Genomic DNA, 25,245 nt, shown 5'->3' with positions numbered 1-25,245 from the left:
AGTAGTGGCACAAATTTGTTCCCCTACTTTTTGCTGCTGCACATGCCCCTGCGTGTGGGATTTGGTGCAGCCCTAATGCCCTGCCTTAGGGAAACTGCTCTTTCCCCACTCGTCCCAGCTCCTGGTGTACTGGAGGATCTGGGGGACAACTGGAGGAGGCAAGATGCACTGGCCTACAGTCAGTGCATCTCCCAGGAGGACGAAACCTCTGTGCCTGCCGGCACATGCTCTTTTTTTCGTGCTTTTTGTTTTTTGCTACTGGGATTTCCTGGTAACAGATTTTGCCCCTCACATTTTAACATGCCGGGCATCCAGTTTGTAGTGCTGCAAAGAGGTTTGAGGTACCACAAACTCCATGTGCCTACACATCTGGATCCAACCACTGAGTGCAAAATTTCTACAGCTCTGTGACCTCACAATTAAAATATTAGTTAGAGGTTGATGCATGGTGTCAGGATACACAAGTGATGGGATGAGACAAGAGCAGGGCAGAAGGGTGTGTGTCTAGGCAGTGCTTCCAAATTCCCCCAAAACTCCTTGACTAGGGACAGAAATTACACCTAAACTGGTATGAGTGATTGGAGACTGGTTCAAATCTGTAACACAACAGAAGTTCATTGCATATAAATCACTTTCAAAATGGCTGGAACTGATTTAAGATAAACCTGGATGGATTTAGTATCAGTCTTGACTCACTTAGATTACATCGTTCATTGAACTGTCTCAGATCCCCTCCAGATTCAAGTTAACTCACAGTCCCACAGCATCCCAGGATGCTTCACAGGGTGGGCAGGCTAGCCTTGGCACAAGCTATCTGCTCCAGCCAAGCAGGGAGGCATGTTCTAGCACCCCTCAGCTTTTGGCCTGGGCCGCTGCAGGCATGTGGCTGCATTTCCAGAATCAAAAGTGAATGTCTGTTCACTTGCTTCTTGGTTCAGTCTACACAGCTTAAACTAACCTGAGAAGATTACATTGATTCAGCCTCAGGCTTTTTGACTGTCTGTACTTAGCCCTTAAGTAGAATAGCTTGATAACAGCCACAGTGCCTAGTATAGCTTCAGGATTGCAGTGCCAGCTGTGGAGCTTTTGCAGAGCTGAAATGCTTTAGGAGGAGAGGCATTTTAATGGATACTAGGTCTTCTTGTTCATCTCCTTAGTGTATCTCCTTCAGGCTGCCAGTCCCTATTTGAATGGACACTAACCTTTTCTGAAAATCAGTTGAATTTCTGTCTAGCTTATAACTTGTGCCTTAAGTAAAATATAAGATGGGAGGCAAAATCTAATTTGTATAAAATAATTAATTTCCTTGAATTGAGGAGGCAATAAACTTTAGACATTTAAATCATTAAACCGTAACTGTGCACCAGAGAAAAAAAGAATATTAAAGTAACTTAATAGGCTGGGATAAATGTTTGTCTCCCTACCTTATTTATCTTCATTGAGAGGGTATTTTAAAAAGAGCTAATGCTGCCTTGACCTTTTGTCACTGATTTGTTCATGAGAGCCAAGCAAAATAATAAGAAACTAACAAGCCATAGAATTCTGGATACAAAACCAATAATTCTGCTAAATATGAATCACCTCTGTTCATCCAAGCTGCCAAATTCCACTTTCTGTTCACATTAAAGAAAAAATAGCAATTGGGACAAATAAAAAATTCAGAAGCCCAGTGTGTGGCTTTTAAAACCCAACTATGTTAATGCTTTTAATTAAGGGGCAGGGAAAATGAAGGGCTTTATCATCCCTGGGCTATTATTTCATTGTGGATAGGCCTTCTGTTATTCTAAACACCTGCCTTTTTGAAAGATTTGCTGTTCAATCCAGTGTTGTTATTTAAATTCCAGTGTTCCATGGGTTATCATTTATTTGATATGGAACCGCTGTTATGAAAAGGAATGTAGCAGTTAATTTGTATTGCTTGAGGGACCTCAGCTCTGTTCAGGAATGCCGTTTTGCATGTTTAACTGTAGCATGTGTTTGGAAATGAATATGGAGCATATTAAAGGAGAACAGAATTTGGAGGTTAATTTAGAAAACGTCTTCCAGATTACTTGCATTTGGAGTTTGTGGAAAGTATTTGCTTTCTGTTGTGTGTCCAGAAAATGTGCACTTAAAGCAGTGGTAACAAGAGCTTTCTTACAGTCTTTGGGATAAGTAGTCATTTCTTAGGGATAAGAGAATGATCCTGTTTCCAAGCTTGCCGTTGACTTGATCCAGTGCTTAAAGAAATCAACTGATAGATACCCATCAACTCCAGTTGATTCCATATAGGTCTCTCTGGAACTTATTCAGTATCCTGTGCCTTCAAAAATGTTGAATTAAGATCTGACCCTGCGAAGATATGTACACATGCTTTGCACTACATATATGCCCCTGGGTGTTAAGGAAACTGTTCACAGTATATTAATATAAGCAGGTGAATAGGTATTTTTGCAGGATCCAAGCTTACGTTGTTAAAATCTTTCATGCTGACACAATGGGGACAGCCTATTTTGTTCTGTTTTTAGGGGTGAACGCTTGTTCATTAGTAACCAGTCTGTGACTCCCCAAAGAAGATTATTCACCGAACCATTGACATTAGGACTTAAATTGTTGGGGGGCAGGGAGAAGAATGGGGTTATTTTCCGTGGGAAAATCAAAACCCACTGTATGGGACTAAAAACAGAAATACATTTTCCTGTTAAAATGCCTGATGGTGATTGTTGGGAGTTGATTTTACTGTATTTATTAGATGTATATGCTACCCTATCCAAGGAAAGCTTAAGGCAGCTAATTATAAAGCCCACAAAACATTAAATAAAAAGAGGCACCCTAAAACCTTAAAAACTCCACCTCACCCAAGTTGTGCCCTGGGTGTGCCATTCTCCTCTGGAGGTTAGGTCCCATCCCCTATAGTAGCCTAGCTAACAGAAGAGAATATACCATCGAAACTGTAACCCCCAGGAATCAGTATTGTGCTATGTCAGAATCAAAATATTTTGCCTATTGGGCACTCAGTTTTCTGTGGGGTTTTTTTTCCTTTTGGTCAAAAATCCAGTCTCGTCTTAAACAGTTTTATTGGAAATGTTTTGAATAGCTTTAATAACACTTTTCTATCTTAACTGACCTCAACCAAGCATGAGAGTGAATTGAAAGGTTTCTGCTCCCCTACCATGTCTGTTCCAGTTCTTCAGCCAAGGAAAAAAAAACCCCAAACAAGTTATGAGCATTCTGTGAAAACAAAGTGACTTTTCCTTGTATTTAATTCCTGGAGGTAATCCACGATAATGGAGCTATTAGATTTTGGCACCCTTAACATGGTTATCATTCCAGAAAGAATTGTTTCTGCTAATGGTAGTTATCTTGCTACAAATAAAGCAATGAAATTGAATTCTTAAGTACTAGAGTTGCAGCAAACCATGAAACATTGTGCTGCTTATTGAAACGAAGGCTGAGATAGCTGGCTGAAAAACAGTCGATCTAAGATTGAGTTCTGATGGTTTCTGTTCTTACTCATTTAATATGCCAGCAGCGTTCAACTGTTTCCTGATTCTTTGAAAATACTGTAGCAAATGTAAATAATATTAATACTTTGCACTTAAAGTCCTTATGTGCCACAGATCCCAAATGCTTCACAAAGATTAAATTCAGCCTCATGCTATCTGAGAGCCAAATTATGATACTTTTAACTTGGCTGAGCAGTATCTCATTCCTGTTGACTCCGGTGGGATTCCTCAGCATTGAGTCAAGTTATCATAATCTGGCCTTACATAGGTTAAAAGGGTTATAGCCACTTGTAGATGCGTAATAGGGCACCTATATATGTGCTTGACACCTGCTTCGACACATTATAATTAGAATGCATCGAAGGAGACTTGATTAATTGAGCCCACTGGAGTGTGCTATTAACACACTCAGGCAGCTTTGACACCACATGTATTCAATGTCCTTACACTTCAAAATGGCAGTGGAAGCGCTTTAACTAAAGCTCATTGAATAAGCTTTAGTTGAAGTGCCCCTTCTGCCATTTTGAATCATGGGACGCTAAGTACACAAGACGCTGTGGGCACTTACAGTGGCTCCCGAGAGCTTCTCTAATTAAAGTGCCCCCTCCACTCCCACCCCAGAGCATGTGTAAAGACACCCTATATAAACTGAAGCACAGAGATACTAAGTGAGTTGCTACAGTTAAAATATACATGTTAAAGGTCACAAATCCTATCACTCGCTGAGCTAGAACTGGAAGCCATGTTTTCTGCTTCTAGTGCCATACTGCTACTACAGGACTAGACTACATCATAGAAAGCAATGTGTGGTCCTAGAAAAATAGAGGATAGGCTGGTAATTCAGGCTGACCTGGACAGGCTCATAAGGTAGGGGGGGATCAAAACCTGATGGCATTCAACACTGAGAAATGCAAGGTGCTCCACCTTGGGGCGGGGAGGGGGGGCGGGTAGAATCCACATCATACCTATAGGCTTGGCAATGCTACACTCACTAACATCATGACTGAAAGAGACTTGAGGATCATGATTGATCACAAGATGAGCATGAGCCACCAATGTGATGCCACACATATATAAGGGGTGTGCAACAGGAATTGGGAGAACACCTGTTCACCAGGGCACCCCAAGAGAAGAGAAAGTCTAACAGTCACAAAATCTGGGAAAACTGTTTTAGGCTGGATGTAAGAAAAAACTTCCTTACCATCTGAGTCCCCAGAATCTGGAATAGGCTCCCCCCAGAAGTGGTGCTAGCACCTACTCTGGACATCTTTAAGACACACTTGGATGCCTATCTTGCTGGGGTCATTTGACCCCAGCAGACTTCCTGCCCATTGGGCAGGGGGCTGGACTCCATGATCTTGTGAGGTCCCTTCCAGCCCTAATGTCTATGAAATCCATGAAATGGATCAGATTTGATTGAGCAAATAGAGCTATGTTTTGGGCAAGGGACAGGCATTACACATAATCCAGTTTAAGTGATCAGAAACTGTTTTAAACCTGTAGCAGAACAGATGTTAAGTGCACATAAGCCAGTTTGAAAATGGCTGAAACCGGTTTGAGATAAGGCTGGTTGAATGTAGTATCAGACTTAACCAATTTGGGTCAAACCGATTTATGGAATGTCTGTCCTGGACCCCTTGCTGGTTTAAAATAAATCAGACTCCCCCAGCAACGCAACATGCTCTCTAGGCTGGGCGGGTCTATCTGCTCCACAGCAGAGCTGGCCCCTCCCCTCTGCTCCCTGGCTGCTGCTCCAGCAGGTACTGCAGGTTGCTCACCCCACTCCCCGTCAACACTCCCTGCTAAGCAGGAGTTCCGCCCTCCCCTCTGCCTTGTGGAGAGGTGTCTGTGTATTAGCTAGCAGACCACATGCTGGCTACAGTCTGTGCTGAATCAACAGGCAGGTGGTAATGTCCCTTTGTTATTTTCTTAATTGGGTGATAAAGATTGAGTTAGGGGTGATAAACACTGTTACCAGTTCCCTGCTGGGCTAATCAGAGCCTGGACATGCCCCCCTCAGCTCAGTGTTGTGCAAGGGAAGGGAGGGCTGCTCTAGCACCCTCTGGCTTCTAGCCTGAGCCACTGCAGGCAAATGCCTACATTTCTGGGATGCCGGTTTGGTTACAAACTGGTTTAGCCTAGCCAGGTTAGACTAACCTGAAAAAAATTGAATCAATTCAGGCTCAAGCTTTTTGAATGTCTGTACCTAGCCTTGATGATGACATAGAATTTGCATTCTATGAAGCACAAGATCAATGTATGCTTAAAACATGACATAGATACATAGGCATTAAGCTGCATGTGCATTTATACCATCCAATTGCAAAACACTAAACTTCACTCTAACAAATAAATTTTACCTCTTAGATTTGGTACTTACAATACTCAAAAAGATGCTGCACATGGGAAGAGTTAAAACCAACATACTTTGGCCTTTCCATATCCCAAATTATGAGGTAGTAAACGTACTCAGTTTCTTCTTTGCTAGTACCCTCAAGTGGATCTATGCTGTTTCTCTATAGCATGGATCAAGGTCTAGGTTAAATAGGAAAAAACGCCTTTTATTTTACAATGGAAAATGTCCCAATAGGTGATAAGCGTTCCATCTACCGCAACCACAATAGATTAGTAAATCGCTAAGTAGCAAGAACATAATGATATAGTTACGTTATGAGCTGTGCTCTGTGGTAAAGCAGATTTTTTGGCCTGGGGTTCCAAATGTGAAAACACAGCAAAATAATGGTCTAGATACTATGTTGATGTAAAACAGAATAGATCCCTTGAATCTATATCAGGAGAACATATGACCCAGTGCTTTCAAACCTTTTCAGTTCTTCCAGCCTTATAAAAAAAAATTAAAGAAAAGGACAGAGGGGAGGAAACAAGATTACTAAAGAGAACTGCCAGCAAGTGCCCTTAATATTGTACAAAAATATACAGTGCTTTCTCTTTGCACATATATTAATGTCAGTACCCACCTCTCTCTCATATTCTCAGTCTTTGTCCCTTAACGGATATTCTGAGCTTGGCTGGTCTTCAGATAAGGAGATCAATAATGCTGCTTCATCACTTAAAGACCAAGAGGTTTTGTGGAATTCTAGGGTCAAAACTTTTGCACCCACTGGCCTCAGAAAAGCTGCAGCTATTGAAAGAGATAAGCAAGTAATGCAACAAACAATTCCAATTCTGTGAATACGTTTCCCAGATTTTTAAAGAACTTGCTTCAGCCACATTGTTGTTGCTCTTATTAATTAGTAAGGCACACTCCTTTCTCTGAATTATTAATACTATTATTGCCATCACAGTATCCCCTGAAGCCAGGGACCCTATTCTAGGCATTTGCAAATACACAGTAAATACATAGTACAAATACATAGGCTTGGAGCTGGGGAACTGAGATACTATGAAACTCAGCCAAAATCTCACAAATATGTGGCAAAGCTAAGAATCGAAAGCAAATCTCATAGGGCATTGGTACATGCGTCCCCACACAGTGCCGGGCACTTATAATGAGCAAGCTATGCTAATTAAAAGCACCCGTGTGTCACATGTATCAGCTGCAAAGTGTATCCCTGCGCTGAGAAAATGGCAGAAGTGCACTTTGAACTAAAGCGCATCAAACGTGTCTTAATTCAAAGCTCACCACCGCCGTTTTGTCAGCATGAAGGTATGCTGCACCACTGGTACATGTGATGCCAGTGTGCACCATTTTATGTGCTCCAGCAGTCTGCTCCACCACACTGGATTTCCAGGACATAGGAGCAGGCTCCCTGCATGTGTGTAAGTGCCCTTAAGTCCCAGCTCAGAGCCTTAACCATAGGATGCTTCTAGCTCTCCATTGCATACACAAGAGTATGCTGAGCAATTGAATTTTACTCAGTTATGCCTCAGCAAGCAAAATAATATCTCCCATATAATACCCCAAAATTGAAGTTACTGGCAAGAATAGTGCTTACTACTGTCAAGCCAATGGGCCTGCCAGTGGCAGTAAGCACATTAGACGCAGTCTTATACCACAGAAGCCAGTGGGAGCTTTGATGTAGTCTTCAGTGGCATTTAGGATCAGGACTCATTTTACTATTTAATGGATTCAGTCTATGGAACTATTGGAAAATGACAACTGATGATGTTGCACCAGTTTAATTTACTGTTCTCTTCCTACAGGACCCCAGCAATGATTGGCTGCTCCTTTGTTGTCAACAGGAAGTTCTTTGGAGAAATAGGTCTTTTGGATCCTGGAATGGATGTATATGGAGGAGAGAACATAGAGCTGGGAATTAAGGTTTGTACTATTATTCCAATTATTTATATTTCTTTTCTTGAAAGCATATTTAAAAGAAATTGTCACAGACCAAAGCTTCTTTTTAATGGCCAAAATCCATTAGAAATCTGCACTGGAACTGAATATATAATTTTTTTGGTAATATGTCAAGATGTCCAGCAGACAAGTACTTATTTGGGGGTATATATTTTTCATTCTTCTCCTCATGTTCCCATACCAGGCTTTGTAACAGGGAGCCATAGCTCCCATTACTTTAAGGGAGAAACAGCAGCAGGGAGATCCCCAGGTGGGGGAAGACAGCTTATTATGGGTTGACAGCAGGGAAAACAGACCACAGTTAGAGGTAATTTGCACCTCAGTAGATGAGAGAAATAGGACAGACACCCTGGCAAATGCAAGTGGAGGTCTGGATGCAGTGGAGCCATGGTACATACAGAAGCAGGGCAAACTGCCCATTAGGACTAGCAAGACGCAGTGGTGCTGGCACTAAAGAGGCACCTGAGAAGAGGAGGTGGGGCTTGGGCAATTAAAAAACTGGTGCTCCAAGTAGGAGGGAGATCAGAGAGTCGGACCAATGCTGTAGAGGGAACAGAGGTCCCAGGAAGGGATGAGCTGCCAGAGGAATCCTGACCAGCACACAACACTCAGGACACAACAAGGCAAGAGCCCAGCAGCAAGGGGCCTGGCCAAATGTTGCTATACCTTGCAAAAGAAGGGGAAAGTTTTGTTTTAAAGCAGATGCTTAATTACCCTTTTATTAGAGTTTACACTGGAGGAGTGTGTGTGGCTATTGGAGGAGGTCTGGAGGCCATGGAGGGTGTCACAGGACATGTGAGGTCTTGAGCCTGACAGGGGCAGGGGTGCAAGCCAGAGTGGTGTCCAAGGGGCACATGGTGTTTTGAGCCCTGCCAGGGGCTCATAACACAGGCAGGCAGCAGCCAAGAGGACCAAAGCCTGGGCTAGAAAGCCAACAGAGGCAGCCTTAAGCTGAGAGTGCTAAGGAGCAGGGCCCAAGAAGGGTGGAACTTATAAGCCGAGAGGGCCAGAAGCTGGGCCAGGGGCCTACATCCTGAAGGGCAGACCTGGGACCAAGGGCCCAAAGCCAGAGAGGAGCAGGAGCCAGGTCAAGGACCTAGAGCCCAATAGGGTGAGATGGAGGCTGAAGCCCAGAAGCCAGGTCTGGAGCAGTGGTCCTAGGCAAAAGGGGCCAGCTACAGAAAAGCAGCAGAGGCTGGAAAGGTTGAGGCCCCAACAAGGACAGAGAGACTTGAGGGGCAGGACAGGAGCAGGCTGGGTCCAGGCAGAACCCCTAGACTGATAATAGATAAAGGCTTACTTTGGGACCCTGGGGAAGCCTCCCGTTTTTGTAATCAAAGTATTCCAACAAAGGCATGGCAGGAAAGAAAAAAGGAAGGGTGCCCTAGGAGCTGGAGCAGGGTGGGAGCCACGTGGCAATCAGGGGACATCACGGCTGCCCCTGGGGGCTTCAATCCTGTCATAAGTTTGATCTAAAATCTACAAAAGGCAATTGGAATGACTTTATCTATGTCAGTAATGAACAGTGAGAGTATTAGGTGTGTTGAATTTTTAATCCACTATTCAAGAAAACTTATATTTATCGTCCTCAAAGAATTAGTTCCCTGGGAGCCAATGAGGTTATTTATTATTGTTGAATGCAACATATGAGATTAGAGCCCTGAAATAATCTTTTGAAGATAATTAAGAGTTGCATAATAAGATATATACGTGTATGGGTATAAGTAAATCTAAAAAATGTTACTCCAAGTAACAGTATCTACAACCCCAGCATCACTTGATTACTATAGACAGTATTAGATGAGTTTTAATGATTTAAGTATTTATATAAATAAACAAAGTGATCCATAAACAAAAGAATTAATGCTGACAAACATGCAGAAGCAGAGTCTATGGAGATGCATGACTTAATATACCATTTGTGAGTTAACAAGCTGTTGGAGAGAGACTTGAGACTGACTTGCAACTGAAATATTGAGTTGGCCAGTCTGTTGTAAAAATTGAAAATCACTGTTCATTTAATAGATTTTCCAGAAAGTATTTGCTTTGCTAGAAAATCAAAAGTAGTGTATAAAATCTATTGTTATTGACCACAGGAAACAATAAAACTCTGCTAGACAACAGAATAGAAATTAAAGGCTTTAAATATGCCACTTAGCTCCACACCCAATGAGGTAATTATTGCAACATCAGCATGCAGTGGATTCTGTAAGCTTGAGATATCGAATTCCAAAATAATTTTTACTCTTGAGTACCTACGTTGGTTGGTTTGTAGCTATTTAATTGCTGTCATTCAGAGATCGACAGAGACGTCAGGAAGAACTTTCCTCCTAATTAATAATTCAGATCATCCACTCAGTTTTGTGTGAATTCATGGGATGTTGATCTTCTTGACTAGAAAAATAGAAGAGATGTCTGAGGCATAAATAATAATCATCTGTACCACAGTTTTTCATATTGTTGAACATTAAAAAGGAAGTGTCCAATATCTCCATTTGAAAGACTCTGAAAACTCCCACATCATCAATTTCTAATCTATATTGTTCTATTGCATTCTCCCATGCCCACACTGCACTCTGGCCTATATTTTCAATAGTCATTGGTGGCTTTGATTGCATAAACATTCAGGGTACTTTAAAGAAGCCTGGCTTTCAAAAAATGCTGAAAAATCTGGTCTCTTTAAGGTGCCTCATGCTGGGCAGTGGAATCTCAAGGCAGGTAAACTGACTCATCACTTCAAATAATGTAGGTCTTTTATGTGTAAATAGAGTTTGCCATTAAAAAAATTGGGCCTGTGATCGGAATGTAGCCAATGAGTGATTTTGCCACTAAATTCAATAGAAAAGTGCCTGGTGCCAGCTTACTAATTGCATTTCTTATTAAGGTTTCTTCTATAAAAGGTTTATACAGGGTTAATGCATAACTCATGGTTAGGGACCTACACAAATTGCAATGTTGCGTTTTTCGTGGAAACTGTGATTTGAGGTCATTTCTGTGAAAAGCAGCATTTCCCATGATTTTCAGCAGAATCACCAGATTAAAAAAAAACTTGCTGAAAATGAAATGCTGGCTCCCCAGTGGGAGCCAGCAATTCCTTCCCATGGCACACAGAAAGGGAGCCAAGATCCCTCTGCTGCTGATTGGCTGAGAGGGCTGCCTGTCATGCAACCCCACCCTTCAGCAAGGGGTGAAACCGCATGAATGGCAGCCCTCTTGGCCAGTCAGCAGTGAGGGGCAGGGCCATCTCAAGTGCAGCCCTTTCAGCCAATCAGTAGTGAGAGGTGGGGCTGCCGCTGGGGCCTCTTGACCAATCAGTGGCATGGGGAGGCCTCACTGAGAAAAACCACAAAAATGACAGTGGGCATCTAGAAATCGTTCACCTGTCTCCTCAGTTTTGGTCGGTCCCTTCATAGGTGAACAAATGGTCAATCCATTATTGTGTACTGTTACAAAATCCAACTGGTCGATAGATTTTAATAACCTGAGCCTACAACTACTTACAGATTTAACTGATATGCTTCTAACCATCTGTAAGCGATCTGTAAAGGTGCTTATATCATTTTAAAATAATTTATTAATCCTCTATAACCCATTTAGAAATTGAGCCTGCATATAACAAGTTTTGTTTTTTGGTTGTTTAATACCTTTTAAAATATGGCAGATATCAGAAAAGTAATTGTGTACTTCTTGATTTATTCTTTCTCTATGATTGTCAGATGAAAATTGACTGAAGTCACAAGTCACAGATGTATCTCTTTTCCTCAATGATGCTGATGCAACTGCTACCTTGTTTTTGAAAATCAATTGGTGTTTTTCAGCATAATATGTTCTGATTACCAACAATTGCTCCATGCTCCTGGGTGCATGTAAACATTACTTTTAAAGAACAAAAATTAGGTAACAGTGTTCGACTACAGTCAGATCAAAGGGACAAATAAACTGGAGCATCTCAGAATGCAGGCAAAGGCCTATAGTTAAATGAAGAATAATAATTTAAAAAGTAGGTTATATTAGAGAGAGATTGACAGAGACGTACTTAGTCTGGTGTATGAAAATGTCCAGACATTTTAATATATAATATTAAATAGTATATTATATATAATATTAAAATAGTATAATATGATAACATAAAATCCAATAAAAGAAATATATGGTCTTTATCTGCTGAATTGTAATTAGTTTAAAAAAAAAGAGCATTTCCACATTAATTAAGTGGTTTTCAACCACAGAACAATTATTCATGCTTAAGGACTGCAGGTAAACCTGGCTGTAGGGGCTTTGCTACTCATTAGAAGCTGGAAAACATCTTTCTACCTTGTGTTCTGCTTGTTGAATAAATGTGGTCCTGGCATGAAGTACATATTGCTCTGTGTATAATTATAGTTCCTTTTATCTCGCTACAGTGTCTACAAAAAGAATTACATCTTCTGTTTATCCTCTCCTCTCATCCCTAGTCTACTACTTTGCTTCCCAAGCCAGTATAAAAATGAATAAAATTCACATCAATCTGTTTGTCAGCAGAGAGAACAGAAGTGTCCATTAAGCTGAGGAGTTCAGGATAAAATTTCAAATGGAAGGTTTTCATTATCTGTCTGTCTACTGTATATAGCCAACTCCAAGACAACTCTACCTTTAAGATGCCCCCCCCCACCCTGTAATTTGATTCTTTACATAGAAAATGTAGAAATTTATTTTAATTTTCCATGTATAGAATCTAATTATTGGATAGTCATCTTAAATTTGCCCTTCCCCACCCCTGCAGTAGGTAAAGCAGTGTCAGGGGAGCAAGTGTTGGTGAGGGACAGGTCGGGGGGGCAGGAAAGGGGGCAGGCAGTGGAGGATCCAAGTAGCTTGACCTCCTCCCCTTGCCCCCCATACCTTCTCCCCAGCTGCCTGTTCCCCCTTCCCCACTACCACGTGCAGAGGTGGAAGGAGGCAGGCAGCAGCTGCAACCCTAACCCTAGGTCAGGGCCACTGCTGCCTTGTACTCAAATCCAGGATGAGGATTTTTTTCTCATTGTTTCTCATATCGAAGATGAGGATAGTTTTACTCACCGTTTGTTAAATGGAGGTGTGGGGGGCTCCTCATCTTGAATTTAAATAAATGCAGTATTTATCTATCTTCCAATATACAGATATTCCTTGCTATCCTGTTATCCAACTGCTGGGTCTTTCTTACCCTATTTTCCATGCCCATGGATCATGTATTTAATCAACTCTTCTTAAAGTTAGCAATAAACCATAGGCAGGGCCTAAGGGAGTTTAGCCCCCACATGAGCAGGGCAGTGGGTATGGCCAGGCCACAAGGCAGCCCAGCTGTGGGCTGCAGGATGCTGCAGCAGGAGTGGGGAGGGGCGCGCATGCAGCCATGATCGCAGCCTGGGTGTGGATCACTAGAAGCACAGCAGGCTAGTACCAGTCTACTCTGAAGGGGAAGGAGCTTATGGGGGCAGATCAAGGCCCCCACATTGAGGGAGGGAATGGGACAGGGGCAGGGGCTGGGATGAATGGGGCCCCAGCTGGGCTTGGTGGTGGGACAGTCGGAGCCAGTGGCGCAGGGGGAGCTCCCACCACAGTGCACACCTTGGTGGAGGCGGCTGCTGCTGCATGCTGCAATTTGGACCCCACTGCAGATTCCCCGGGAGCAGCGTGACACTGCATGCCTGCCACTGCTGGGCTGCACCGTGCCCCTGCTCACCCAGCAGCAGGACGCACGTGGTGTCACGTGGCACTGGAGGCAGTGGCAACTGCAGTGGGGCCACTCCGTCCCTCACCACTGCGGCCTCGATCTGCCTCCCCCCACCCCTTCCCCCACAGACTTGCCCACTGGATAGGAGCAGACTTACCTGCTGACGGAGCAGGCTCACATGCAAGCATGCACACACTTAGACCCCCCCCCCCAATAATTTTTTGCCTATGCAATAAACACTTCCCACAACAGCCCATTTTGTTACCATTCTAACCTACAGAGTTATTCCACTTTACTTCCAAAGACAACAGCACAGCTGGTAACACAACAAAACTAGTAACACAGCTACTGTAGCTGGAGAACCTGGAGCTGGAGCTGCCTGCATGCCTGGCAATCATGAAAATGCATCAGGGGTTGAACTTGGCAATATTTTAATTTTACAACTGAAAAGGTCCTTGGATATGGACCCCAAACTTGCAATGGCTTTAACAGTAGATGTGGGCCTCTTACTCTTATGGATTTAGCATGCAGTTCTAGCCCTGGTTCAGGAAGGGACAAAAATGCTTTGATGAAAAATTCAAGTTAATTGACAACTCTATTTTCCATACACAAAATAGTCTTGACAGTTCTTCTTCTTTTTTTTTTTTTTATACCAGCTTTAATACTGCCTCTTAGAGCAAAGGTGTCTGGCAGGCTCACTCCTGTGACTGCTAATACCATGACACATTAGCAAGTTTGGTGTATTTCCCGCGCGGGCAGGCTTCAAGCCAATGACATAAGCATACAAATTCTATAATCCAAAGCTTAGTCTCCCTCAGCTAACCAGCCACCCCACAAGGGAAAGACTTTTAATTGGGTGGCCCACCTGCATTTACACCTTTTGCCTCCAAAATTTCCTCTGATAATTTTTACTCCCTTGGTTTTGTTTTCTGTTTTGAAATAAAAGCTGTTTGTAGCTACGGCTCTTAAGGAACGTTTGAACTGCCAGGTAGTTATTGGCTTTTAATATGCATCACGCTGTTTCTCTGTGTGTAAGGCTTGCATGGATTTTCATGGTTGGTCACAGACATTTACCAAGACTCTCTGGAAAAACTACCCAGGAGGTTTGTTTATGAACAAAGTTACAAGTTACAGAGGCATATTTTGTGTCTGTTGTCATCGTTTTGAACATTTGGATGGGTTACGAGGTTGTTTTCAGATTGCGCCATGATAATGTCATGCATCACTAATTAAACTCGTTTGAGCTGTCTTTTAGAGATTAATTTAATCAATAAGGATATTATTACTCCTTTGATAGTGTCATTTGTACGAATTGTCACTTGATGAAGGCAATTAACTCAGAATGCTTATTAGCTGATCTATCTCGCACCTTATTTGTGTAGTAAAAATCAATCATAGAATTCATTAAGAAAAATACAGTTCAAGGATTCCTTTGAGGCTTAGTTTGGATTGGGTGTTTTAATTCATTTTTTCAATACATAAAAAACCACAGGCTCTTCAGATTTCAAAGGCCAAACTTTCCTAACTTGAATGAGGACCTTGTTACACGGTAATTTGGGGTGGCTCCTGGAGCCCTTAACACCTGGATTGTCCACACATTAACAGCTGAAACTGCTTTTAAGCACTCATTATGCTGCTCAAAATGATGCCACTCCAGGGCAGGATTATCTCTGATCCGTACTACCCAGCTCGTGTTATGCTAAGGGCTTTATTATACCGTACACCCTGAGCTGCACAAATGTTGATCAGCTTAGTGCTAGTTTGGAGTTTGGAGCAGTCACACCTTCAATTTGAGCAGCATGTCTGTGGGGAGTGGCTGTGCCTTAATGGAACAGGAGCTGGGTTGTGCAAATCAAGAGATAATCCTGCCCTAGAGTGGCATAACTGTGAGCTGCAAAATGAGTGCTTTAAGTCATTTGAAGGCAATAATGTGCAGACACTCCAGGTTAAGAGCTCCAGAAGCCATCCAAAATTGTGTAGCCACTCTAGGCTACACCTTGGTGTAAACTTCCCACCTACACCCCCTCACCTGCTGGCCTGGATTGAGCCTACTGCCCTTCCCTCCCACCCTCCCCACACCCCAGGTCCCTGTTCATTGCTCCCCCCCTCCATCCCATGCACTTACTTATGGCTGCCTGTGCTGTCTATCCCAAGGGAGCAGGCAGGGAAGTGTTAATCTGCCTGTATGACAGCTGTGGATGGGCTCAGCCCCAAGAAGGGCAGAAGTCTGGCAGTGCCAGCTGGGCAGACAGGTTAACCCTTCCTTGCCTGCTCCCCTAGGACAGACAGCTGGGCAGCGGCAAGTAGCTGGGAGTGAAGGAGTCAGGGGGGACCCCAACAGGCAAGAAACCAGGGGAGACCTGGGGGGCAGGGTGGAAGCCCAGAATGAAAGGTGGGGGGGAGCCAGGGAGGGGGGGGTTCTTACCTTTCAGTTCTCCAGGTCCTTGCTGGCCTGAGGTGTGACTGCTCCATACTCAAGCTAGCACTAACACCGATCAACGTTTGTGCGGCTCACAAGGTAACAAGGCCCAAGTGTAAAGTGTAACAAGGTCCTGAATTTCATGTGCACATCTCAGATTTGAATATGCAGATCAGCAGTCATGCATGCAGAATGAATGGGTAAAGGTGCCTCTCTTTGTACAGCTTCATGTATTAATGGATAGTGAGTCACAAAGTGATGTATGGAAATGGAATCAAGTATTTGGTGGCAATTATGGCTGTATAAATAGTTATTTTTATTCTAATCCTGCAACCACCTATACATATTAGTGGAAGACCCATTCATTATTTAATTCCCATGTCAACCCTAGCACTAGTCGTGGCACTTTAATAGTATGTGTACTCCTCTATTCACTAATGATTAGGCTCATTGAATTTATACAAGAAAAATTATTCATAAGTTTAAGTGTTCATAGAGTAAAGGTCTTACAAACAAAATGTCAGACAAATATGCATTTTTGTGCATGCCTTTACAAAGCAGCTCACATCTTTCTGGATTTAGAAAGTGTTTTTTTTTTTCCTGTGCGCATCTGTTTTCCATAAAATTAAGGAAAATGGAGCTGAATCCCTCAGCTTTCATTGAGTTTGTCCATGCTGACAGAATCCAGCATCCTGTCCTAAATGAAAGAAAAAAAGGTGCAGTGGAGCAAAGAATATTTTCCTAGTGTTTTCTATGTACATAAATAGATGAAAGATGGTTTATAATAGGTAAAATGCCAGGTGTGGTTTGGCCTATGGGCCACTCAAGTTTAACTTCATACTCTGGCATAGATTTGCTTTGTTACCCTAGGCCAGTGACTTAGGATCAGGCTTTAAAATCAGTTAGCCTTTCTATGATCTGGTCCCTCGTCTTTAATTTGGGAATAATAGCACTGCCCTACCTCACAAAGGTGTTGTGAAAATAAATGCATTCTGCGGCATTCTTGTATTACAGCAATGAGAGATCATACAAGTATCCTAAATAGATACTTATCTGAGAACTGCAGTGGTTGGCACTTGTCATTACAATGTTAAAGTAGAGTTGGTTTGAATCAATATCTGTAATTCTAACTGACTGTACAGACACCGATGGGAAACATAACATTTGGTTGAGCAACATGCATCACCGGCTGTCATTTTGAAGGTATTCCACTTAGGGTTTTTTGTTTGATCAACTTCAGAACTATGTCTCTGTTCTTCTGATTAAAATTTAAACTCTGGGTACAGATGGGGGAAGTGATCATAGGTTGGTACCTAAAACACCAGGCTCATCCACATGTGAGCATGCATTGCCAGGTATCTCCCGTGGCTGCCATGTCTTCTGATTTAAGAAGACATTCTGCAATGTGTGTGTCTGCTGAGGTGTGTAGGACACAGCCCTGACAGTTTTAAGTGGGATGGTGCGAGATGTGTAATGAGAAATTGTTACTTTTTCTTAGCACTCTGAAAAACATGAGTCTGAAAAGCATATAATTTATACATAAGGCTTTATTAGGCCTGTGAGTACGCATGAAAAGATAGTAGTTAGGATTGAAATGAGTTTCTCATGACGTTAGGGAGGCAGAGGGGAGGAAGTGGGGGTTCCTACCCACTTAAACTCTCCCATACTAAAAAACCAAGCCACCGGGCCTGAAGTCCCCTGAGCCAAATTTAATTGTTTTTTCTTGAAAAACTGGGGACATATCAGAGACAGCTTTGGAGGAATAAGGAAGTGAAAGTGGAGCTCACTCCTGGAATAGTTCTTTTGTTTTATGTATTAATTTGTTTGTTTTTGTAGTATGTTTTTCCATAAATGGCATATAGAGATCCTAATTTCTGTGTAGTCATTTGGGCCCACATAAGGGCTGAAGCAGTTTTTTTTTCTGGCAGGAATAGACGAAAACAGACCACAAGGGGGGCAGGCAGTTCTGTCTGATAAATGGGATAGCAGAAGCCACCCAAGGAGATGGCCCCTATCTCTTTCTTATTTTCAAGGCACAATCAAGTTTCTGCACAGATTGCAAGATCAAAGACGACGGATGTTTTGCAAAGTGCTATAGGATCTCCATTCAGCTTGCCCAGTCCATAGGGACTCCTACAACTGAGGAATTCATACATCCTTTTCTTTTAATATTTTTGACCAAATTTTTATAGGTATTTAGGCACAGAATTCCCAGTGAAATCAGTGCTCCTTTGCATTTAGAAAATCGGGCCTAAGGCTGTTTCCAGGTAAACATCTCATTAACTCAGAACAGAGAAAGAAATAAAATAAAACTGAACTTGGGAACTGTCTTAGAAGTACAGCTTTAGAAATACAGCTGTATACCAATAATGCATATGCCCTTGTGCATGGTCACCTGTTTATATTTATCTGTATCCCTGGTATAGCACTAAGCACTGGATTTTACTCTTCCGACAGAGCTATTGTTATGTGGTTGAAAAAAATATATATTTTCACTGTTGAAAAATATCCAATCAGTGAGAACATTTATTTTAACAACAGCAACTGGTGCTATTATGAATTCAGACCCTTTGCTCCACATTTTAGTTGTCAGCCCTGCATTTACTATAGGTGCTTGAGGATGTTTTATTATAGGAAGCTCCAGTGTAGTTTTCCAAAGTGAAAAATTCCCTTCATCAAATCTATCTCTATAGAAATAGAGCAGTAATTTGATGATTTTCTAAACAGGCTATAACCTCGGCATTGTGAGGCAGATATTTACACCTCTCTCTCCTATTACAGCTGCAGCAGCCTGGACAGTTTATAGCTGTCTCTTCTTTGGAAGGGAAATTGCAAGCAGGCAGTCATGTATCTTGTGTTGTGCGCGTTCCCCTTCCCTCCCTCCCTCCCTCCCTCTCTTTCTGATATAAAATGATTTTTTGTCTCTGCCCCTTATTGCCATTTGAAGAGAGAGGTGGTAGGGAAATCACGTTCGCCCAGTTTGATTCTAGTATTTTTACCGACAAGGGTTTTTTGTTTGGTTGGTTGGGTTTTTTTTGCAGGGAAGAAGTTAATCTTTGAAAAATTCTAACTCTTCCAGTACAATAGGCAATATATTACAGTTGAAATTTCACATCTGCAGTCAGAGGTCCAGCTGAAGGCTAGGCATCACATAATTTTCAGCTGAGCTCTTGGCACATATAAGGCTTTTGCTGATCTTCTGCACAGGGTTGGATTGCATTTATAGCAAACATTAGCTGAAGGCTTGCCAAAGGATTGAGGTAATCCTGGACATTTGGGACTAGAGTCTAGTGCTCCACCATTGTAATCCCAGGCTCAGGGACCCAGGAGCAGATGGCCAACTTTTAACTGTGCTCTAGTTGTGGAGAGGAGCCGCAGCCCCTCTTCTTGTTAAAGGAAGAACCAATGCTTTCTAGAGCCTGGATGGTCAGGAAGTGTAGACCCTCCTTGCTGACTTTGTACACCCTTCGTTGTTGGCTTTGGAGAGAAGATAGCCTGATGTCTTGATGGCCTAGTGGCCTAGCTCTGCTTCTTTTGAAACCCAGGTTAAAACTGCCACGGAATGAAAGCTAGGACTGATCGCTTCTGTAAATCCTACCCTTTATTTTTGTCTGCATCTATATATTGTGCAATTCCTCTTTAAATATATAGTTACGGTCAGAGAACAAGTACAAGAGATAATACTATTTTTATTCAACCAGTCCGCTCCTGCTATGCACCCTGAGTTAGGTCAGCTCGTTTTTCTGATTGGATATGTTGTTATTACTTCTGTTAAACCCGTTGAATCAATACAGCCCTGGAATATTGAGCTGGAGTCCTGTCTGCTCTGCACATCATCCACAGCGTTGTTGAATTTCAATTGCCGGCCATTTGTTAGTGGTGATGCATGAGCCAGAATGAACCCAGCTCTTGGCGCACAGGCTGAGCTAGCAGGGCTGCCTGTTGTAATTTGATCTAGATTTACCAAAATGCAACAAAGATAGATCCGTTCAATGCCATTTGCACAGAATTCTTTTCCAGGACACAACTGCCCTTTGAATTGTCCCAAAGTGCACGAAACAATAATCTCTGAAATCAACTTTCCTTCCCACTTTACTGTTATAGTGGGTGAACAGGAGCACACTGCTGAGTCTAACTTCCTGGGATGTCTGGGATATAAATTGCCCTATAAATTGGAAAACAAAGTGGCATGTCCTCCTTGCACCAAGCCCCAACCAAACTCAATATTGCCTTGTTACAGGAAGGAACACACTGTGGAGAAGATAAGATAAAATTTGTCATGTTGTAATTCTGTAAAAGTCAGACCTCATAGTAGAGCTGAGCAAGAAATGTTAATTATATCTCATGACCCTTTCTGAGGTTTTAGAAAGTTTCTTCTGTAGCAACAAGGCAAAAAAACCTAGACTTTTCACAGGTTTCCATAAGAGAAATGCCCCAAATAACCTGCTATGTTACTTGCATAAGGATCAAATCCCTGCTCCATATAAGCAGCTTGAACATGGGTTTCTAATACCTCAGGGAAGCACAATAACTAATAGGCTATTGAGTCAGTCTTTCTGTTTTTCTCTAGCCCAGTGAATGTGTAGTGCCCTACCTATCAGGCTGTTGACTTTTTTCTGCTTACATGACAATTTGGGTTATATGAGTAGAACTAAGCTCTGTTGTCCACCCTGCCATTAGCTCATCAGCTCCAACCAGTTAAAAAAAATGGTGTCTGGGTCATGTCTGCATACTCTTCTGACTAAGAAGCCAGGCAAAGAGCAGTCTGGTGAGCAGCATGGTAACATTTTCCCCTGATCAGCTTTTTTGAAAATAATTTCAGTAGTGGCCAGGTCATAAACATGGGGTCATAGTTCAGCGCAACGTAAGGGTGCTACATCAAGAGGAGGTCTGAGTGGTCTATAATTCTTCCCCAGCCTTGTGTTTGCATTGGTCTCAACTTGGATCCCCAATGTCTTTCCTAGGTCTCAACTTGGACCCCTTTTAAAACTGTTGATGTCAGACTCTTATACCATGAAAAAATGACTTTCAAACGGTAGCATCTTATTCATGGCATCCACTCCCCGAGGTTATTTTTTTTTAATATCATAGTCCTTTTCCAGGCATGTATCCTGGCTCCTCTTTAACATTTTATGCCATTTACCTCATCTTGATCTTCCCCTACCGAATATGGCAGATTGTTCTACATGACAGCTATCCTTTGTGCTAAGAAACGTGGCCTGAAGTTATCCATATGCCAGTTGTCTCCTCTTTGACCTCTTGCTTTTTCTTTAGTTACTGAATATGATTCTGCAGTGCATTGTATTTTTACCACACGTGGTAAGTGCAAAATGAATTTAAAACCCTTAGTTAAAATACTCTGTCCTGACTTTTATAAACCCCTGCATAGAGTCAAGGCAGTGACGACTCAAAACTTCTTTTGTAAGCCACTGGTTTTCTTCTGTTGAATTAAAGGCCTTTTTTATTGTTTATATCTTCGCATTAAGCCTGTGCGAAGCGGCTAGTATTCGCTTCGGATTTGGATTCAGCCGGTTCGGGGGACAGTGATTTGTTTCGGTGATTCGAATCGCTGTCCCAAATCAATTCGGCCGAATCCGATTCAGAGATTTGGCCGCAGCCAAATTGGCCAACTACCCAAATCGGCCCCATCCCCCGCCCACTCTCAATGGCTGTCCCACTGGACCCAGCTCCCGGTTCTTAAAAAAAAAAAAAAAAAAGCCCGGCACTCACCAGCTGCTGCCAAGCGGGGGGGGGTGATCCCCACTGCTCCACGCCAAGTGGGGGGTTTTGTCATGAGCCCCCCAGCCCCGCTCACTCTCCCAGCCCCCCCCCCATGGCTGCCCCGCCTGCCCCAGCTCCCGACCCTTTAAAAAAAAAAAAAGGCCACACTCACCGGCTGCTGCCAGGCGGGGGGGCGATCCCCACTGCCCCGTGCTGCACTGGGGCTCTGCCATGAGCGCCCAGAAGGCCTGAGGTCGCAGCAGCAGCCAGTGAGTTGGGCCTTTTTTTCTTTTCTTTTTTTTAAAGGGCTAGGAGCTGGGGCAGGCAGGGCAGCCATGGTGGGGCTGGGAGAGCGGGCGGGGGCCGGGGGTTCATGGCAGAGCCCCTCATACAGCGCAGGGCAGTGTGGGGCAGTGGGGATTGCGCCTCCCCCCTCTCCCCCAGCCTGGCAGCACCTGGTGAGTGAGGGCTTTTTTTAAAAGAGCTGGAAGTTGGAGCCAGGTGGGACAGCCATGGAGGGGCTGGAACAGAGGTCAGGGGTTGGGGGCACTTAGGGGGCCTGGGGCAGAAGGCAGGGGATGGGGCCTGGCAGGGGTCCCCCCATGGTCCCCTCCCCCTCTCCTCCAGCCTCACCTCCCCTGCCCCTACGTACCAGCATGGAGTCTGGATCCAGCTCCCTGCTGCAGTGAGTGGGGACTGCCTGAATCGTCAAAGCTCTCCAAATCTTTTCTGGATCGATTCAGACCTTTTAATTGGTCTCCTGATTTGATTCGGATTCAGAGATTTGGCCACCAAATCGGGCCAGATCTCCTCCAAATCAAATCAGCACCTGAAGTTTTGCACAGCCCTACTTCACGTCATTTTTCCAATGGCTCTCTCAGTCCCAATAGTCTCATGTGAACCTCAGAAAGGTGCAGGAGGGAGTGAGACTCGCATCAAAATTAATTAAGTATTGCTCGATTAGCTCTGTCAACCACCCTTAAAAATTTCACCTTTCTTTCCTTTGGCAGATGACCTGACCAGCATTCACTATTCTCAACATAGTGTCTTGAGATTTGCCATGTATATTATTTAGAATAACAGGGGAATAACATTTGATGGTTTATGCCCTCTATGCCTATATATTTATCCTGCTCTCTGATATGTCCTTGTAATGCTTTCTGGAGACTGCAAAAGTATTGTTCCTGGGGAGTCATTCTGAACCATATTCATAGCAAAGTTCAATGTAACATGAATGTATCACTGTTGCAAACTTGCTAGTTTTTCCATGGGTTTTTTTTTTTAATTATTCATGGTGAGGCTTCTCGTTCATACATAATCTGATGTATTCAGTGCACTTGTTGCCATAGTACATAAAAAGTGGTTAACCCCAATAACTGAATGCAGTGAGTTCTCATTTGGCTCTCTGCTTCTTCAGAGGTCTCTTTCTCTTCACTGCTTTCCTAGGAGTTAGGAAGCAGCAGAGAATGATAACCCACCAGGTATGACATTGAAAAGAGAGTCTTCATGGTCATATAAAATTAGGTAGAAGCAAAGGCACATTTTCATGTTACAGTGTTTATGGTTTAAGGGCGTTAGACATAAGATTTACTATTCTTCCATCACTGGCTTTAGCTAAATGCTAAGGCACCATGTTTATAGGTGCATAGAAGAACCAAAATAGAGTAGTTAAGAATAAAGACCCCAGGGTTTGGCACAGTATTAGAACCACACATGTTCCCTTTTCCCTCAGCTATTCAGAGGCCGCCAGTGCAAGGATTAGGTAAGCCAGTTGAGAGAATAAAATAAGCACTCCACCTTTGGCCATATAGGCTTCGATCCAGTGAAGCACTTAACTTCCAAACATGAGAGAAGTCCCATTAACTTCTATGAGACTACTCTGTATGATTAAATTTAGCCACATACTTCAGTGTGTTTTGGGGCTGAGGCTTTTTTAAATCAAACTTGAAGCAAAATCTGTTAAGAGTCGATACATGCAAAATAAACAAAACCGATACATTTTCATTAGAAGAAAACGTTGGTTCTTATCTTTTACATTTTTTTCAAAAGGATCTTTCCGCTGGTGTGCTCATTAACTTATGATGGTTTTTAAATATATGCACATCCTCCTTGGATTTGGTCACATGACACCAGCTTCCAGAGAGCAATTGTACCTCATTTGCACAGAAAATGCAGGGGAAAAGACACCAGGAGGCAAACTAATCTGCACTTTGAATAGATTTATACCTAAAGCCCAAGTGTAATAACAATGTTATTATTTTATCTTCATCCAGAGTATGTGTTAATTAACCCTATTATCGTTACTGGGAACTTACAAAGAAAGTGGCATAAATCAATATTCCGAGATCAGCATTTTTATTGCATTTTTTTACCTTATTCAGAAGATTGTGTCATGCAGTCTGAGGCCCCTTGGTATCAGACCTGTGCCTAGATAGCAAACAGCAGGGGTCATGAGTTCCTGCCTCGGCAAAAACTGCTGGGGACAATACAGTTTGGCACCTGAGTATCTACGCGTGATCACACTCAAGAGATCTGTCTGGATTTGCCTCAGCATGAAAAACAGGTTTCCTTCTGTAACAGCTGTGTTTTGTTCTGCCAAAGCCACAGGATTATACTGGAGGAAGATAGTTGAGCTGAAGTTGAAACTGAAACTACAAAAAACTCTCAAATGCTGCAGGAGTTTAAAGTCCAATAATCCCACCCCTTCCCAAAGCTTAGTATGAGCATAATATGTAAAGCAGTACATGTATTTAATTATAAAGCAATAATGTATTTAATTAATTATTTTTCCATATTGGCCAGAAATATATTGTTAATGGTGTGTGTGTGTGTGTGTGTTGGGGTGGGTGCACATCTCCTGTGATCCTTCTCCTTTATAATGGATCCATACTGGTGATACCAGTCCTAGGCACTACAGTGGGTACGCTATTCCTGTAGGTGGTTCAACTGTGAATTTAGTGGTCAAAAGGTATTCTGCACATGACCATAGTCATACCAAGACCTCTAAATATGCCGGTTCTGTGATATACTGCCATGAGGCTTTCACAGTCCTTTTGACCTACCCAGTGTAGGAGGAATTCAAACAAGTATTCATTACTGGCAAATTCATAATAGCATCTTGGATCTGACATTTTTTTGAAGTAGGTACTTGTTGTCTCCTCATCATTTGTCCATTGATTGTGCAAAGGGCATAGTGGTATTTTCTGTATTCCTCCTGAAGGGATGCAATTTGTGTTTGTTTTCTGACTGAAAGAAATAAGCCCTATTAAGGGGTGAGCTGAAACTGTCAATAGCTACTAAACCTTATAATACATATCAAACACTGACATAGACTAATTAGACTTGCAGGTGGTAATAAAACTACTCCTCGTGTCCATAGCTTTTTATATCCACAGGTGTTAAGCCTCTTAAAGCAAAGTTACCATCATTATCCTCATCTTTACACATGGCATGCTGAGGCCCAGAAAGGTTAAGCGATTTGTCCAAGGTCAGCTAATGGAGCAGCAAGCTCTTTTGACTCCTATCATTACTTAACTGCTCTGCTTTCACAAGGATTGGAAAAAAAGAAAAACTCAGCCTAAGCTCCTGGATCTGAATGCACCTAAAGGAGTTT

General features: G+C 42.7%; 1 protein-coding gene across 2 annotated transcripts in view; it reads left to right on the top strand.

Annotated features, from left to right (window-relative positions):
• The window catches only part of GALNT17 (polypeptide N-acetylgalactosaminyltransferase 17), a 362,022-nt gene that overhangs the window by 250,990 nt on the left and 85,787 nt on the right, over positions 1 to 25,245 (top strand). For both annotated transcript variants that reach the window (XM_019493492.2, XM_019493493.2), the window contains one exon: positions 7,650 to 7,767. In XM_019493492.2, the coding sequence (XP_019349037.1) occupies positions 7,650 to 7,767 (118 nt within the window). The remainder of the gene's footprint in view (positions 1 to 7,649; positions 7,768 to 25,245) is intronic.

This window comes from Alligator mississippiensis, chromosome 14, assembly GCF_030867095.1.
Source record: "Alligator mississippiensis isolate rAllMis1 chromosome 14, rAllMis1, whole genome shotgun sequence".
Lineage (NCBI taxonomy): Eukaryota > Metazoa > Chordata > Crocodylia > Alligatoridae > Alligator > Alligator mississippiensis.
The sequence above is the reverse complement of the archived record's forward strand: the minus strand, read 5'-3'. Positions and strand labels throughout refer to the sequence as shown.